This window comes from Bombyx mandarina, chromosome 17, assembly GCF_030267445.1.
Source record: "Bombyx mandarina strain Sakado chromosome 17, ASM3026744v2".
Taxonomy (NCBI): domain Eukaryota; kingdom Metazoa; phylum Arthropoda; class Insecta; order Lepidoptera; family Bombycidae; genus Bombyx; species Bombyx mandarina.
The window spans coordinates 2135582-2152431 of NC_143223.1; the positions used below are offsets into that span (position 1 = coordinate 2135582).

Below are 16850 nucleotides of genomic sequence, written 5' to 3' on the forward strand. Positions count from 1 at the left end.
GACATTATTATTTGTTTAAAGTTAAAGAAACACAACAAATTAACAAAATAAAACAGTTCAATGTTCGTGTTCCTGCAAATAGGTCCATCTGTTTTCGTAGATAGAATGGAATGAACTAAATACTAACTTGGCTGTATAAATAAAAAACCCGTCGTTGAATGGCTTGTCAAAACCAGCACAAATTGTAAACATAACCTCTAAATGAAATTCAGCAAAACACCTACTTCAAAATGAACTTTATAATGATTAGAACGTATTTAAAATAAGCACCAATATTAAAATGAACTTTTCATATTGTGTACAATTTTTCATATTTAGCGTGTGTGTTCATATAGTCACTTTGTTCACTTATATAATTTACTATAGCGATATTTTCGCATCAATTTATCTAAAAACAGTTGAAACGGAATATGATTATATTATTGGTAAGTGAATTTGTCGTATTTCCTTATATTTTGTCCTACTACTTATCAGCTCAGCCCCATACCTGCTCTAATTTATTTTCCTTTTGGTTAAAACATATACCGGCGAGCGTTAAATTTAATAAGTATATGTTTTTAACTTAAATATGAAATCAAACGGTTAATAAAGCTGAGGTTCATTCTTTAAAATGTTTATTTGTTAGTAGGTATATTTAAATAAAATCGAGTTCTCATCATCATCATCATCATCTCAGCCTGTCCATTGTCCACTGCTAGGCCTCTCCAAGTGATCTCCAGTGCGGCCGGTCCGGTCGCAAATCGAGTTCTGATTAAAACTAATTAAACTATATACCTCAGTAATGTTCAGTGCTGGATTTACACTAGGGGCAGTCGGGACAATTGCCCAGGGCGGCAAATTTTTTAGGGCGGCAAAATTTTTAAAGTAAAATTTTTTTATAGTCTTATCAAGATCGCTGAATATAATTAATTAATTCTATTAATTATTAATTTTCTGTTTAATTAATAATTCAAAAAATTCATTTGATACATTATTTGTGAATTATAATTTTGGCACTTTTGTAAAAATTAATAATCAAAATGATTTAATCAATTTATTTCCTTGAACATTTAAAATAATAATCGGTTTTTCCATTTTCTGGAATTAATGAAATTTAATTTTTTTTTATGTAATATAATTAGGAGTTACCCTCAATGCAAAATTTATAATTGTTAGAAAAACAAATTTTATTTATGTTTTTGGAATATATAACATATGATAAAGTTTCTGCAATAAATTACTTATTTAAATTTTGAAAAATAAAAGGACAATGCCCATTTTCTATGGGCGTTTGGGCCCCTAAAAAAAGTTGTCGCGTCATGAAGATTTCAACTTATTTTGATAGACAAAGAAATATCGTTTCATATTCAGAAAACTATTTTTATATTCAAATCCAGGTTTAAGAGAAATCTGTTATTTTCTGCAGCTAAAATTAAGTTGTTAATTGTTTTTTTCGAAATCAATAATCGCTTTCATCATTATTTACAGTATTAAATAAGTTAATTGTGGTTAATGTTGCTAGAAATAAGCCCTGAAAATCCGGAAGCCGACAACAATATTGTTGTTGTTGTTTTTAAATTCGCCAATAAGCAGGCAAAGAGCGTAGCCTATACAGCCTAGTCTATCGTAGTTATATTTTTTTGTCAATAGAAAGCCGGTGTATCTCTTTTTATTGCTTTTTGGGAGTTTTGACGTCAACTCGATGAATAGCTCATTGAGTGAGCATGAATTTCCGCAGACCTTTTATCTTGAAAAAAAAACAGTCACTGCTATGTTAGCCACAGTTTTATTCCAATGCCTCAATAATCGTGAACAACGATTGTTGACGTTTAATACACAAAACAACGCCCAATTTATATATTATACATCACAATAAACAATAAAAAAAACATTAAAATAAAACTTCAAGTGACGCTTCACTCGGGTTGCTGCCAAAACTCTGATCATATATAATAAGAATAGAGTAATGGTAGGCCATTGAGATTTTTACTAATGGAATCATTGATATCTAAAAATATTAAATAAAATAACTCATGGTTTTAAGTAATAATTATTATTACAATATATAAATATTGAATTGAACAAAAATAAACTAAAAAGTCTGTGAACTATAACCATTAGTTATTTTTTTTTATTTGTTGTTCAAGTCACAGACAACTCTCGTTTGGCAGCATATAGGTTTACTATAAGGCTGTATGGGCTAAGCCCTTTGCCTATTGGCGAATTTAAAAACTATGACACTAAGTTTTGGGATGTTATCAAATAAGTAATTTATTTTTTTGTAAAACAATGCCAGGGCGAAAGAAATGTTGATACATAAACTAAACAACGTAAAAAAATAAGCCATAGTTTTTCAAGTACAAATAGTTTTGACATAAAGTTGGCCCACTTTTGGGCATTGTCCTTTATAAACTATAAGTTTAGGTAAAAATCCAGTATTGGGGCGGATTTTTTTCTGGTGCCCAGGAGCAGCACTAAGTCTAAATCCGGCCCTGGTAAATGTTACTGAGTAAAATAAAAAATAAAAAGCAATAATCACAAACAACAACTACCTGGAGCCACCTTGTTCATCCACAGTGCGATTCCAGAGATCTTTTTTGCCATGTACTATCCGGCTTTAGAATGAGCTCTCCTCCATGTTGTTTCCCTAGCGTTATGACATGTTCTTCTTCAAATAAAGCTTGTGGAGAGTATTAAACGGTAGGCAGCAGCTTGGCTATACCCCTGGCATTGCTGAAGTCCATAGGCGACGTTAACCACTCACCATCAGGTTAGCCATATGCTCATCTGCCTACAAAGCCAATAAAAAGAATAATAATAACTTACTCTTGAATATTGCAGTTGGATCTGGCACAGCTGGCTCCGTAATAGCACATCGCATAGCCACAGAGACTAACTACACATATATAGTATTGGAAGCAGGAAGCAAGGGTCATGGCTTACTGGATATTCCTGTTCTTAGTCCCTTTCTACATAAATCGGTTTATGATTGGAACTATGAAACATCACCACAGGAAAATGCTTGCTGGGGCATGGTTGACCATGTAAGAATGCTCTCCAAAGTATTATAAAATTAGAAATGTAATACTGATCATTTTAAAGTCCCAAAAAAAATATAAATATGTAAAAAAAAATTATTGCTTATATGGATGGACGAGCTCACTGCCCACCTGGTGTTAAGTGGTTACTGGAGCCCATAGACATCTACAACGTAAATGCACCCACCTTGAGATATGAGTTCTAAGATCTCAGTATAGTTACAACGGCTAACCCACCCTTCGAACCGAAACGCATTACTGCTTCACGGCGGAAATAGGCAGGGCGGTGGTACCTACCCGCGTGGACTCACAAGAGGTTCTACCACCATTAGATTAAATATACTTACATTAATTATAATCGATATTACTAATGCACCATAACTATTTTTTATTTGACAGTACAATTGCATATATTTTATTTGCAAACTAGATAATTAAACTCAATCTTGTGTCGGAGTATTCAATTCATAAAATATCAACAACTGCAAACAAACATTTTGTTCTCAGAAATGCAGACTCCCTCAAGGCAAAATAGTTGGGGGATCATCCAAATTAAATAACATGGTACATGTCCGAGGCAACATTTCACATTATGCAGTCTGGTTCCACAGAAAATACTCAAATGATTATATAAAAAAACAATTTGAATTTGTAGAAAAACATTTTCTTCATCTTGACGATTTACAATATGAAAGCAAACTCGCCAATTCAGTTTTGAATGCTGCTACTGAACTTGGGTATAAGATTTTAGAATCAGAATTTGATCTAGGTTTCACAAAAAGTTTATTAAGCCAAAGAAACGGAAAGAGATGGTCTACATCAGATAACTTAGATATGTCTAAAGTGTTTAGTAATTTTTTAGTAGAAGAAATTCTTTTTATTGGTAACACAGCTGTTGGTGTTAAATGCTCACTGTCCAATCAAAAAATTCAAATGTACGCTAAAAAGGGTGTGATACTATCTGCAGGAACTTTAAATACCCCGAAAATACTACAATTATCTGGGATTGGACCGGCGCACATACTGAAGTCACTAGGGATACCAATTGTCAAAGACTTACCAGTTGGCAAGAATTTACAAGATCACGTAACAACTGGTTTAGATTTAGTTCTTTTTAATAAGACAGTTTCAATTTCTGCCTTAGATATGATTAACCCAATAAATGCCATTAAATACTTTATTTATGGTACAGGTTCTTTCACCTCTCCAGGCTGTGAAATATTAGGATTTCTATCTACTAAGAAATTGGCAACACCCAATATCCAGTTCATGGTGTTGCCAGTGGGGCTGTCTTCAGACAGAGGTAGTCTTTTGAAAAATATTTTAGGTATTAAAAATAATGTATGGAATAATTATTTTAATAGCATCAATAAATATGCAACAACTATTTTGCCTATAGTCTTACATCCAAAGAGTAAAGGTACTGTTTACATCAACAGTACTGATCCCAGATTACCTCCTGTAATAGATCCAAAATATTTATCTAGTACTGTCGACAGAAGAACCTTAATTGATGGCCTGAAACTAATAAAAGAATTTGTTAATACAGAATCTATGAAGAAAATAGGTGCCACTTTAAATGATATAAAATTTCCCGGTTGTGAAGATCACGTATTATTTACAGACGAATATTTTAATTGTTACATAAAACATTTAACGCTAAGTAGCTATCATCCGATCGGAACATGCTCAATGGGTCCTCCGACCTCAAAAAACTCAGTTGTAGACACATCGTTCAACGTGATCGGTGTTAACAGATTATACGTTGTCGACGCCTCAGTACTGCCAACAATGCCAAGCGGCAATATAAATGCAGCGGTCGCAATGATGGCCAGCTTGTTCTTCGAAACAAATTTCAAAAGTGAACAAAGAATGTTTACAGAAGTTTTAAATTATTGTTATGTATACGATTGGTTCATAGAGTATGTTTTTCGTATATGTTTGAAGTGACTTTTTATTTTATTTTTTGTAAATATTAATTAATGCATAGAAAAAATAAAAAGTTATAAAAAAATATAATTAAGATGATGTTTATTAGTTTTTTTTTATCGAAACAAGCCGTTTATTCGCCGACACATTAATTATGTTCAATTAAACTTTATCAATATGTTAAGTTAAAATTAACATTTAAGTACCATATTTTCCTGTTTTTTCCGCCGATATTGTTATTGTTTTGTTTTAATTTTTTCGAAGACTTTAACGAGATTGAACGCTACCATTAAAAATCTTTAAAAACAGTATGCTTTTTCTTCGTAATGTCAACAATAACCCAAAATGAAAATTTTAATACATAAATTGACTATAAAGCTTGAGGTATCAGAGAATATAGTTGAATTTCGAACTTTGTGCAGAGATTAGTACAAAGTTAAATAATCTTGAAATTCTCGGTGCTTTAGCACTGAGTTCCAATTACATAAACCCTCTCTAGTAGGACCTCTTGTGAGTCCGCGCGGGTAGGTACCACCACCCTGCCTACTTTTTTTTATTTTATTTTTATTGCTTAGCTGGGTGGACGAGCTCACAGCCCACCTGGTGTTAAGTGGTTACTGGAGCCCGTAGACATCCACAACGTAAATGCGCCACCCACCTTGAGACATAAGTTCTAAGGTCTCACGTATAGTTACAACGGCTGCCCCACCCTTCAAACCGAAACGCATTACTGCTTCACGGCAGAAATAGGCAGGGTGGTGGTTCCCACCCGCGCGGACTCACAAGAGGTCCTACCACCAGTAAAACTTCTGCCGTGAAGCAGTAATGCGTTTCGGTTTTAAGGGTGGGGCAGCCGTTGTAACTATACTGAGACCTTAGAACTTATGTCTCAAGGTGGGTGGCGCATTTACGTTGTAGATGTCTATGGGCTCCAGTAACCACTTAACACTAGGTGGGCTGTGAGCTCGTCCACCCATCTAAGCAATAAAAAAAAACTTACCTACTGTATTACATTCCTTTCTCATCACGCATGACCTAAGATTTGATTTTATGCATATTCGATGACGGCTTTGATGATAAGCACACACATGTATAGTTCTACAGTATAATCGATGGGTAAAAATAAATACAGGTTTTTCATACAAATATTTTATTTTCACAATCATTTTACATCTTTTGAATTACACATTCACAGGTATACGATTAGAATGACTAGGTGAAATGTATTCGTAAAAGATTCACAATGAACATAAATTAGTTACAACTACTAGTGAGTTGAATAACTCGATTATTAGAGTTGTAATGTGTTCTAAAATAATAAATAAATAAAATATAAACTAGCCTACGGACAATGCGGTGTGAGTTCGGCTCAGGCGACCTTAAAAATAAGTCTGACCGATTTATCAACATAAGATATTGGTATGCGTCTCCGCAATGTTCGACTTGCTATCCCTTCCCTACCATTCCCCGTATTTCGTTCGATCTTCTCCAGTTTCCTCATTTCTCCTTACTCCGTAATTCATAATCTTGATTGTTGGCAAATGTCGCAAGAATCTACCTACGCTACCATCCTGCTTATTCCTTCCTACTTACACATTTGAGACAGTAATCTAACCTATGTCCCTAGGTCGGCCACCATTACTTGATACCACGTCGAATGAAATGTGCACGCTCTTTTAAAAGAGCTTCAGATTAATGTAAAGTTTGAAGTCGTCGTGGCCTAAAGGATAAGACGTCCGGTGCATAAATGCTTAGCGACGCACCGGTTTTCGAATCCGGCAGGCGGGTGCCAATATTTCTAATGAAATACGTACTCTACGAATGAACTCACGATTGAATTCCACGGTGAAGGAATAACATTGCGTTTACCGATTTTAACTTTATAGAAATTTTAATATTTGTAGTACCTACCAGTTATTAAGCCTACTTTGTTCTTGCTAGTCACAAAATGAAAAACCTCATTTTACGAGATTGATAAAATAGTTCAACCCTAAATCATTTACCTATTCACTTTTTGTAAATAACATTTTTCGTTACAAATTGAAGTGTTGTAAATGATAACAATCGTGGACGGAAGGATCCTATTTAAATATCTAATTCCTACTAATGATAAAATTCCAATACTTCACAAGAATATTAAACGTGCAAAAACTTACTAGACACGTTTTTCACAATAATAACAGATTCTGTAAGCTATAGGTTTACTTGAGTCTTTAAGATTTAAAACAGGTTTAGTTGAATATTAAAAGGTTCACTTAAATTTTATTGATCGATGTTGCCACCCACACCCTAGAGCGGAAATCAATCATATAGGTACCTGGTATCCAGCCTTCAGGGTTATAAAATTAGTTTTTATAACAGAACTAGCTGTACCCGTCCGCTTCGCTGGGCATTTAAAATTAACATTATTATTTCTCACCCCCACAAAGATTCTCATCATGAACGCCCCCGCAACTGGTGTAGGAAGTCCAACACTAATTTAAATATTAGCCTATCCATTAAGTACATGTATTTTCTACATGGGTACCAAGTTTCAAGTCAATCGGATGTATGGTTCAGTAGTTATAACGGAACATCCGTAAAAACCACTGTAGATTTATATATTAGTATAGATCAATGATTCTCAACCTTTTTTTTGTTGCGGCTCATATTTAACGATTTCAAAATTTGGCGGCACACAAAAAAAAAAGATATAAAATTATTTACTTACTCCAACACACTGCATAAATAGTTTATCAAAAAATTTTAATATACGAAATAAACTAAAATATACTATAATTTTTTTTGTGGATTTAATATATATTCATGTTTAAAATATTTTTCTTTTAAAATGATATAATTTAATAATATTAACATTATTATATATTCGCAAAATTTGGCGGCACACTTTTGAAATTTGGCGGCACACAAAAGTGCCGCGGAACAGTGGTTGAGAATACTTGAGAATCAATGGTATAGATACTAGCGCACCAAATACGTCCATCAACAACAAATAATGCCGTACACAACCATACGTGGAAATTTATATTTAAATTTCATTAAATTTTAATAAGACATGTTGACAAATTCTTCCGTAGATACATTAAAAATAATTATTGTTATTCGATAAATAGGTAGGTAGGTAGGTACCTAATATAATAGATTATCACCAAAAAAAAAACAATTGCACGATTTAATTATGTTAAAGCACATTTTTAATTGTATCTAAACATTGAAAATCACTATATCTAAGATTAGGTCTAATTTTATCTCACGATTAACATGAGCAAATGGACGCAATCATTTTGTAGGACGGATCATCTGATAACGACAATCTTAAAATAAAAATACATATTATTAAGTAATTTAGTCAAAAGACAATAAAACTATCTTTCAAATACGCAATTATTGCCACACTATTTACAAACTATGTTTAATACTGAGCGGTAAAGATTATCCGTTTTAACTAATTTTAAATTCAATATTACGAGCTGTCACCTTTAAGAGCCTTCAAACTAGGTTGTCACTTTGGAAGCGGACGCGAAAACATCAATTTAACCTTTGAAATTTTGCAAATCGCCATTTTTTTATTTTAATTTCAACAAATCTTATTGGTACAACATTTTTTGCTTCGAGTCATACTAATGTCTTCGTAATTACGACTTTAAACATGATGATGCATTTGAAGGTGACATACTTAAATGTTGCTATAAAATCCATCTTTTTTTTATTTACGTGAAATTATTGAACATGTCGGTTTTTATCCCGATTTCTTTGGGTGGTTCACAATATAAAGTGACAATCCATAGTTTTTTCTTCTTATCATTTAAACTTAAACACTAAATAAATATTTTGTTATTTTTTTATTTGTGCAAAGTTTGAAACAATTATTTTAATACTGTTTCAATGCCAAATAATCGTATTATTTGTTCAGAATGAGCTGTTTTTTGAGCAAAAAAATTTATGAATTTGAGACGTGATCTTATAGAAGTATCTAATACTCCACACCATAGTTATTTAAATGCATTCACGACCTATTGGATTGTGCATTTTCTTAACTTGCAAAATACAAATCTACTTTCCCTTACGTAAACACAACATTATCCTAATTTTAGCCTAATCTTTCGCTTAAGCCGTTTATAATGACTAGAAATACTGATTTTAGGAATTCAAATAATTTTTTTGTCAACCAAAGACTTATTCCAAAGGATGATCACATTGTGTGTCACATTAAACGTCTCAACCGAATATACGTAATTAAGAACCCCTCGACGCCCTTTCTACTTAAGAAAAAAAAATACTTTCGATTTTATTTCGTCAGTAATCACATATAATACGTACTTAGGTATGTGCGATTCACAATTCTAAATAAATGTCAAAACATACATAATAAATGACTAGAATTCTTTATGTCACAATAACTTGATTAAAAAATAAGAATTTCGACAAGTAAAAATAATATTGCCTTGACTGAACAATAATAATGTTAAAATTAAATATAACATTACTTGGGCATATTTAAAAAATAATAATGAATTTGCAGGTTTTTTTTAAAGTCACATGAAAAATAAATGTAAAATACTAGTTTTGAAAAGGCTTTAAAAATAATAATTATATATATACAAATCGATATTGAGGAAAATTGAATTACGATTTCTAATTTTTTTCTAAAACTTAAAAACTGAAACTTGAATCCCTAGTAATTTGTAATTTGATGTACTTTAAAGTATGAACTTGTCTATAATCAATATGATTCAAGGCGTCTCCTATACGATACCTATTAAAAATATAACTGATATTTTATTAATCGGCTACAGTTCAAAGAATGGTTCATAATTCAGAACATGCTTTTTTCCGAAATAATGAATTCGCATGACCGCAAATTCACAATAAGAAATAGTATCATTAGTAAAATTTAGAAACGAATAACCACAAACAACAAATAAAGTTGACGGTGATATCTTCGTTTGTCACTACTTAACGATCAAACTAATTACAAACCCACCCACTTAAAATTTAATTAACATAATTTTTTTTTTCGTCTTATTCCTTGATAACTGATATTTACTGCGGCCATATCATTTTTCACTGCTATCATTATGGCTCAGTTTTTGTTAGAATTGTTCATTTGACAATTCAATTAGATATACATGTAGTGAGAAATTATTTTCCTTCGAGAAAATTCGGATCTTTATCGGAATACGATGATACTCGTACTGTCAATGAATAGTCATATTAAATGACAATCGTATTAATTACTAGCGACCCGCCCTCGCTTCGCTTCGGAAACATTAAAACACACATGAAACCAAAAAAAAAATAAAAAAAAAAATAAAAAAAGTAGCCTATGTTCATCAGGGACAATATCGGCTTCTAATGGAAAAAGATTTTTTCAAATCGGTCCAGTAGTTTCGTAGCCTATTCGAAACAAACAAACAAACAAATCTTTCCTCTTTATAATATTAAAGTATAGATCGTATCGCCATAAACCTAAGAGATAGATAGATGGATAGATAATTATCGTATCGTATGGCTCTAAGATGGGTTCTGAAGCTATTTGAGAGAGCACGATAAATACGAATTTTTCCGAAAAATTACGAAGGAAAATCTTTTCTCACTATATCTATACGTTAAAATCTTAATACTGGCGTCTTAAATTACAGTCTATAAATAATAAAAGAAATACTCGCAATGCATTTTCGCGCTTACTTAAAACTGAAATCCAAATAATTATCCAACATGTCAAGTTGCAAATCATCCCATTCTGTCGGATTAAGTAAGAGATTAGTTAAATCGTCTTCAGGTAACAATGGCGGCGGAATAGCCGGCTCCACAATAACGTTAGCCCCTATATTATTAGATAATTGGATGTTATCAAGAGATTCGATGCTTTGTAAATTGTAGTCCGGTAAATTCAATGTTATCGGTTCATACATTTCACTAGTTATAGAATCCTGAAGGATGTGTTCGACTGCCTTTCCTTCTTCACTTGTGTTATCAGCTCTTGTATCCGGAGTAGATTTGGTTTTCTTCTTGTGAGCTCTGTTGGAAATGCGCTTGCTGCCTTCTAAGTGAGCCAAGTCGAGTTTCCAGAAGCCACCTTTCCCTGGTTCGTGTTTCGACCGGGCCACTTTGACGAAAACTTTGTTCAAGGACAGATTATGTCTTATTGAATTCTGGAAATGAAACGGTGTACGTAATGTATTGGCTTATTAGCTTACTTCTTCGAGAAAGCGGTAACTCTTTTATTGCAGTCACCTCTAAATCCTCCCGATCTACTCTCGATGCTTTTAAACTCTTCGAGCACCGGTCATCGTACAACAAGTTCAACGTGCAACCTAGCCCATAGGCACAACCCAGTTTGTCGCCGGATTTTCTCAGTGGGCTGTGATTTCGATGCGGTAGTAGATTCAGTGAAGCACTGCTATTGCTAAGGCAATTGTTAGCAAGTTCTCTAAGGTTGAGTCCCGTGAGCTCACCTACCTATCCGCGCGCTGTTTTTATAACCCTTAATTGTATATATATTTAGGCTACCAACGATTAGTTAGGAAAAAAATTTAGCTTATTGAGTTGGTAGTGGTAATATAGCTTGTAACAAAAAATACGAAAATGTGTTTGATGGTTTCTCCTTCTTTCATGCAGTACTTATAAAAATTGACATGAATTATTGGATTTTATGAACCGGAGTAGAAAATGGAGTTATTTTTATACCGATTAAATTTCACATCTCAAATTTTTTCGAAGAAATAGCAAACTGGGTTTATTTCATACGAATGAATTCCATGCTTCTTCCGTAAATGACATGAGACCATATATTTTAATATTTTACCATACAACATATTTGCCACTGCTATGTCCCCTTATTTTGGAAATTACGTTAATTGCTCTCAGACTCCACGTGTTCAATTATCGAATAAGTAAACGAAATTTATGAGGGAAAAAAATGCAATGTAAAAAACTATCCACTACAATATCATATTATGTACTTATAATCAAAACGAGTTGCAATTGTTCCTTACATGCCCTTCGTTGGAAGGACGAATGACTATTAGAAATTAATAAACCTATTCTTCCTAAAGTTCAGACCCTATATTTTGTCAGATTTGATGGCGAGGCACAACTGTTTTTTTTTTTGTGAGGGAATCGCTACAAATTGTGAGACTAATAAAAAAATACACTTATGGTAAATAATAATGTCAGAAGCCACGGGTAGTTCACTACCTGCCTATTTCTGTCGCAAAGCAATCGCACGCTCTGAAGGATGAGACTCCAGTCCACCTCACATCTAAAGGTGGGGGTCAGTAATCATTTTGTATAGTCTGTGACTTCCGGCATCCACTTAATGCCAGCTGCTGTGGCGTCATTATATTAATGCAATTAAAAAAAATACGTTACGTAATTACGACTGAAAGAGATTACGATGATATTGAACTCTGTGCTCGGACTCATATAAGCGACTTCTCTAAAGATACGGATAATAACGCTTTAAGATTAAAACGGCAATTTAAAATTCAACAAAACGTAACTGTATTGGTACGTGCTTTTTTTTTTCGAAATTGCGACCCTTTGTTTTTTATCACACTAACACATCACCAATGACTCTAAAGTAAAAATTTATTAATAAAGCCACAAATAAAATAATTGCAAAACTATATCACGTTAAACTTATGCAAAGAAAAACTAATAATTCCAAAAACTGTATCGCCGCGATTACTAATCACGTTATATTCAATAATTGCCCCCTAACACTCGAAGCCTCCACTCTATTTGGTGATCCAATCATACGTTATCTTATCAATTTCGCGTGTAACGTATTTATTAAATCGGTTACCCTCATCACTACTGGTTGATAAGACTCACCTGCCATGTGGGATCCGCGTTCCTGTAGTACTTGAAGTTCTCTCTGATCCAAGAATATATCGCGGACAACGTCATTTTGTCGTTGTTATATCTCATCGCCATGCAGATGAGGGTGCTGTAGGAATATGGTGGTTTCTTGTCGCTGTTCCTTTGGTATTCTTCTTTGTTCTCCATAAAATCGTTCTGGCATTTAGCTATAGTCTGATTGAACTTTTGCAGTCTCGTGTTCTGCGACTTCAGTGGCGGAGTCGGGGACATCGGCGATATAGGAAACTGCGGGACCGCCATTATGTTTGTTATGTTCTGGAGCCAGGTCAGGTTAGTTAAATCCTGTTCGTCATCTATAACTTTCTCGGGCTTCATTTTCTTGAGACTTTTTTTGGGAGCACCTTCCTGGGCTTGTTTCGTTTCATTTGTCGGCGTCTGTTTGTTGGCGTCTTCTCGGTTGATTGTGTAGCTCTCTGGTTGCTCGTAAACATATTCTATTTCAACCGTGTGCGATGATTCAGGCACTGTATGGTCCACGGCGAAGTAAGCCTCCCCATACTGTTCACTTGAATCTCCATAAAAATGTATGGTAGCCGTGTCCAGCATTTCGCCGGATACCGGAGACAACCCTGAAGTAATATGCATCGCGTTCTACATTTCTCGGAGCTCCTGAAAACGTTTCGTCGCACTCATGAGTCATTACAGTATGAATCAACTAATTTCATAGCAGCGGGGTTACTAATTATTATAGTTTTGAATATTAAATTAATATCGTGCAATTGGAATGATTTTTGTTTTGCGCAATACCTGTTATTAGACGTGGTGGTCGAAGGTGACCATCCAAGATGCCGGAGGGCGATCGATCGGCGCGGGTGCGGTGGCGTGGTGGTGGTGGTCAGCAGCCCCCCGCGCGCTCCATGCTGCGATCGAAGCGGTAGTGGCGAGTGGTGTGTGCCTCCCCACGGCGCGCCGGCTAGTGCGGCAGGTGCGCGGGCCCCATTGTCTGCCGCACGAACAGGTGTGTGGGGCCCGATCGATATTTTTCCGCCCGCAAGAGCACGGGGCGACTAGCCCGCATCGCATAGCTGATAGCTTCGGACAATTAGTCACCGATATCGTGGTCAGGACCGAACCGAGTGTCTGAACGTCTGACAAGGAACCAGAACTGACTAGATTGTTTAAATTTTAGTTTTCTTCGACCAAGTTAAACATTACTTTAATAACTAAACAAGTACTAATTTTAGTATTTTAGCTAAAGCATCAGACCAAGATCGTTTCATAATTACGTGCTCTCATGTCTTCATTAACTTCATTAACCTTTTAGTGTCGTTAAAATACTAACTCGCCTTTGATTCTTTAAATAAACACAAACTTTACGCCACCACCCACTTAAAGACATGACTTGATTATTTTACTAGAAAGCTCATCAAATTCTTCAACAGAATACATGTATACATTATATTGAATATTATGTGTATATTTAATGCGTAAAGTTTCTATATACGTTTAGGTTTCGTATGTATGGCAGAACGCCACGTGTCGTCCCCATAGATAGAGCCCACTGAGTTTCTCGCCGGATCTTCTCAATAAGTCGCGTTTCCGGTGGTAGATTCTGCGAAGCACTGCTCTTGTTTGGGTCAGTATTAGCAACACTTCCGGTTTGAGCCCCGAGAGCTCACCTACCCGCTAGGGTAAAGCTGATATATCTGCCCAAGACTATCAGCATACGTAAGAAGGAAAAAAAAACGTGTAGTCATTTTTAATTTTCAAGCTTCCGAATCCACGTCTGCACAGAGCGTCTTATCAGTCACACTTCCAACAAAGACACCCTGCGGGTACTTCCGTAACTCCTCGGGTTGTTTCTTGAACGTATCGACAAAATGTCGACTATCCCTAACTATTCAAAGATGTCTCGCAACTATTAAAACTAACTTGGGGTTAATCGAGTTCAAAATTCTGGTAACCATAGACATATTATTATATAACTACAGGTAAGTAGATGAAATATGTTTTCTTGAACGTATTTATTTTTATTCGTTTTAGTTTTAGTTATATCTACCGAGATTTTAAAGCATCGCATAACGCTCAGAACACATTCCATTAAATTTATTCAAAATTTAAGTTATAACTGAATATTAATTTTGAAATACATTTTTGTGTTTTCTGACAGCCAGAATGGCGAAACGATTTTCATATTGTTCGCATAGGAATTAAGATAGCGCCCATTCTGCTATTGAAAGTAATTTAACGATTATGTACAATAATAGGTTACGGTTTCAAAGCATATTTAATCTATATAATTAACTTGCATAACCTTGTTAAAACTCTGTTGTCTATATCAATCAATATATAAAATATCACCGGAATTCGATGTGTCTGTACACTGAAGAAACATAATAAAAATGGAAAAGGACAAATTAAAAAAATCTAATAATAGATTGTTTAAGAAGAATCACTACATAGTATAAAACAAAGTCGCTTTCTCTGTACCTATATCTGTCCCTATGTATGCTTAAATCTTTAAAACTACGCAACGGATTTTGATGCGGTTTTTTTAATAGATAGAGTGATTGAAGAGGAAGGTTTATATGTATAACAACATCCATTAAATAGTGGAGAAATCAATAATAAATTACAGTTTCCGAAGCGAAGCGAAGGCGGGTCGCTAGTAATCTATACAATATAAATAAAATTGGAGCGTCTGTTTATAATATTAAAATAACCGCTTTTTACTACATGCATATGAATATATATACGGTACGGTACATAGACCAAAATAACATTATTTACAATTTTTGTCTGTCTGTCTGTATGTTCCGGCTAATCTCTGGAACGGCTGGACCGATTTTGACGAGACTTTCATTGATATATTGCTGATGACATAAGGAGTAACTTAGACTAGCTTCGCCCCACGACGTCATCCGCGGTACGACAATAACCGCGAGTAACATCGCGGGACTCAACTATCAATAATAAAATTTAATGCTTCCGAAGCGAAGCGAGGGCGGGTCGCTAGTATGATTTATCAGCTATTGTCAGAATACTATATGATGTTTGTTTGTTCGAAATTTTATAGCAAATGATATTATAAATATAAAAGTAGGTCTGTTACGTTTTCATGTCCAAACCTCTGAGACCGTTCTGACGAAATTTGACGTGGAACGGATCCGAACTCTGGGAAAGGGTTCATAACACTATTGGGCGCGGGTATCCACGCGAAATAAAGTGGTCCGCGCAGGTGATGTTACCAAAAACTTAAATACTTGACAAAAATATTACAGTCGCGCGCAATCGAGAATATTTCGTCTAGGATTTTAAAGGACTTATTTTAACTAAACTAAAATATGAACTTATTTTTTTTTTATTGCCCTTGTAGGCTGACGAGCATACGGCCCTGATCATGAGTGGTTACGTAGCTTATAGACGTCAGCAATGCCAGGGACAGAGCTAAGCCTGTGCCTAAAAGTCCAAGTGCCAAGTTATAACCAATAGAGTCTCTTGAAGGGAATACCAGTGGACCCTTCACTCATTTTATATGCCAATAAAACACTTGTACTATACGAACTATGAATCATAATAAACACTTGAACAGTCTCCGTCTAACAACAAGCTAAAGTCAACAAAGGGTTTTATATCAGAGGGGACCTCAATTTTACTAAGTAATGAATTTATGTACTTTCATACGCGTTGTTAATATTTTATATCGATCTCAATAATTCAATTGAAATCGATTGGAATCGTAGAATCTAATGTGTGTGTTTTAATTAGTAGGTGCCATCTCTTTGTGCGCAGTTTTTTTCCCTACCTATGCAGATATCCTGGAGAGGCTATATCAGCGTTACCCTAGCGTGTAGATGAGCTCTCGGGGCTCAAACCAGAGGTGTTGTTACCACTGGTCCTAGTAAGAGCAGTGCTTCCCAGAATCTCCCACTGGATTGGAAACGCGACCCACTGAGAAGATCCGGCGAGTCCGCAGTATTATCATCACATGAAGCCTGGTACTGGTTGTAGGACCTCTTGTGACTCCGCGCGGGTAGGTACCACCACCCTGCCTATTTCTGCCGTGAAGCGTTTCGG

At 34.8% G+C, this 16850-nt stretch overlaps 2 protein-coding genes across 4 annotated transcripts; one reads left to right on the forward strand and one right to left on the reverse strand.

Moving 5' to 3' along the window:
• Window positions 1–134: 134 nt before the first annotated feature.
• Window positions 135–5254, forward strand: LOC114241400 (glucose dehydrogenase [FAD, quinone]). 3 transcript variants are annotated; one of them, XR_016324456.1, is made up of 5 exons: window positions 135–425; window positions 2821–3023; window positions 3525–3754; window positions 4210–4320; window positions 4567–4748. XR_016324456.1 is itself a non-coding variant. In XM_089734251.1 (4 exons), exons 1-4 carry the CDS (start codon window positions 281–283, stop codon window positions 4965–4967), a joined length of 1545 nt encoding a protein of 514 aa, XP_089590377.1. In that variant the 5' UTR covers window positions 135–280; the 3' UTR covers window positions 4968–5254. The 3 variants fall into 3 exon arrangements, 2 of the variants coding, with proteins under 2 accessions (XP_089590377.1, XP_028028027.2); XM_089734251.1 differs by having other exon boundaries at window positions 3525–4320; window positions 4567–5254; XM_028172226.2 differs by having other exon boundaries at window positions 140–425; window positions 3525–5254.
• An 825-nt stretch (window positions 5255–6079) lies between these two features.
• Window positions 6080–13976, reverse strand: LOC114241399 (uncharacterized). Its single transcript, XM_028172223.2, has 3 exons — window positions 13581–13976; window positions 12786–13442; window positions 6080–11101 (listed from the first exon to the last, which is right to left on the reverse strand). Exons 2-3 carry the CDS (start codon window positions 13416–13418, stop codon window positions 10631–10633), a joined length of 1104 nt encoding a protein of 367 aa, XP_028028024.2. The 5' UTR covers window positions 13419–13442; window positions 13581–13976; the 3' UTR covers window positions 6080–10630.
• Window positions 13977–16850: the final 2874 nt, after the last annotated feature.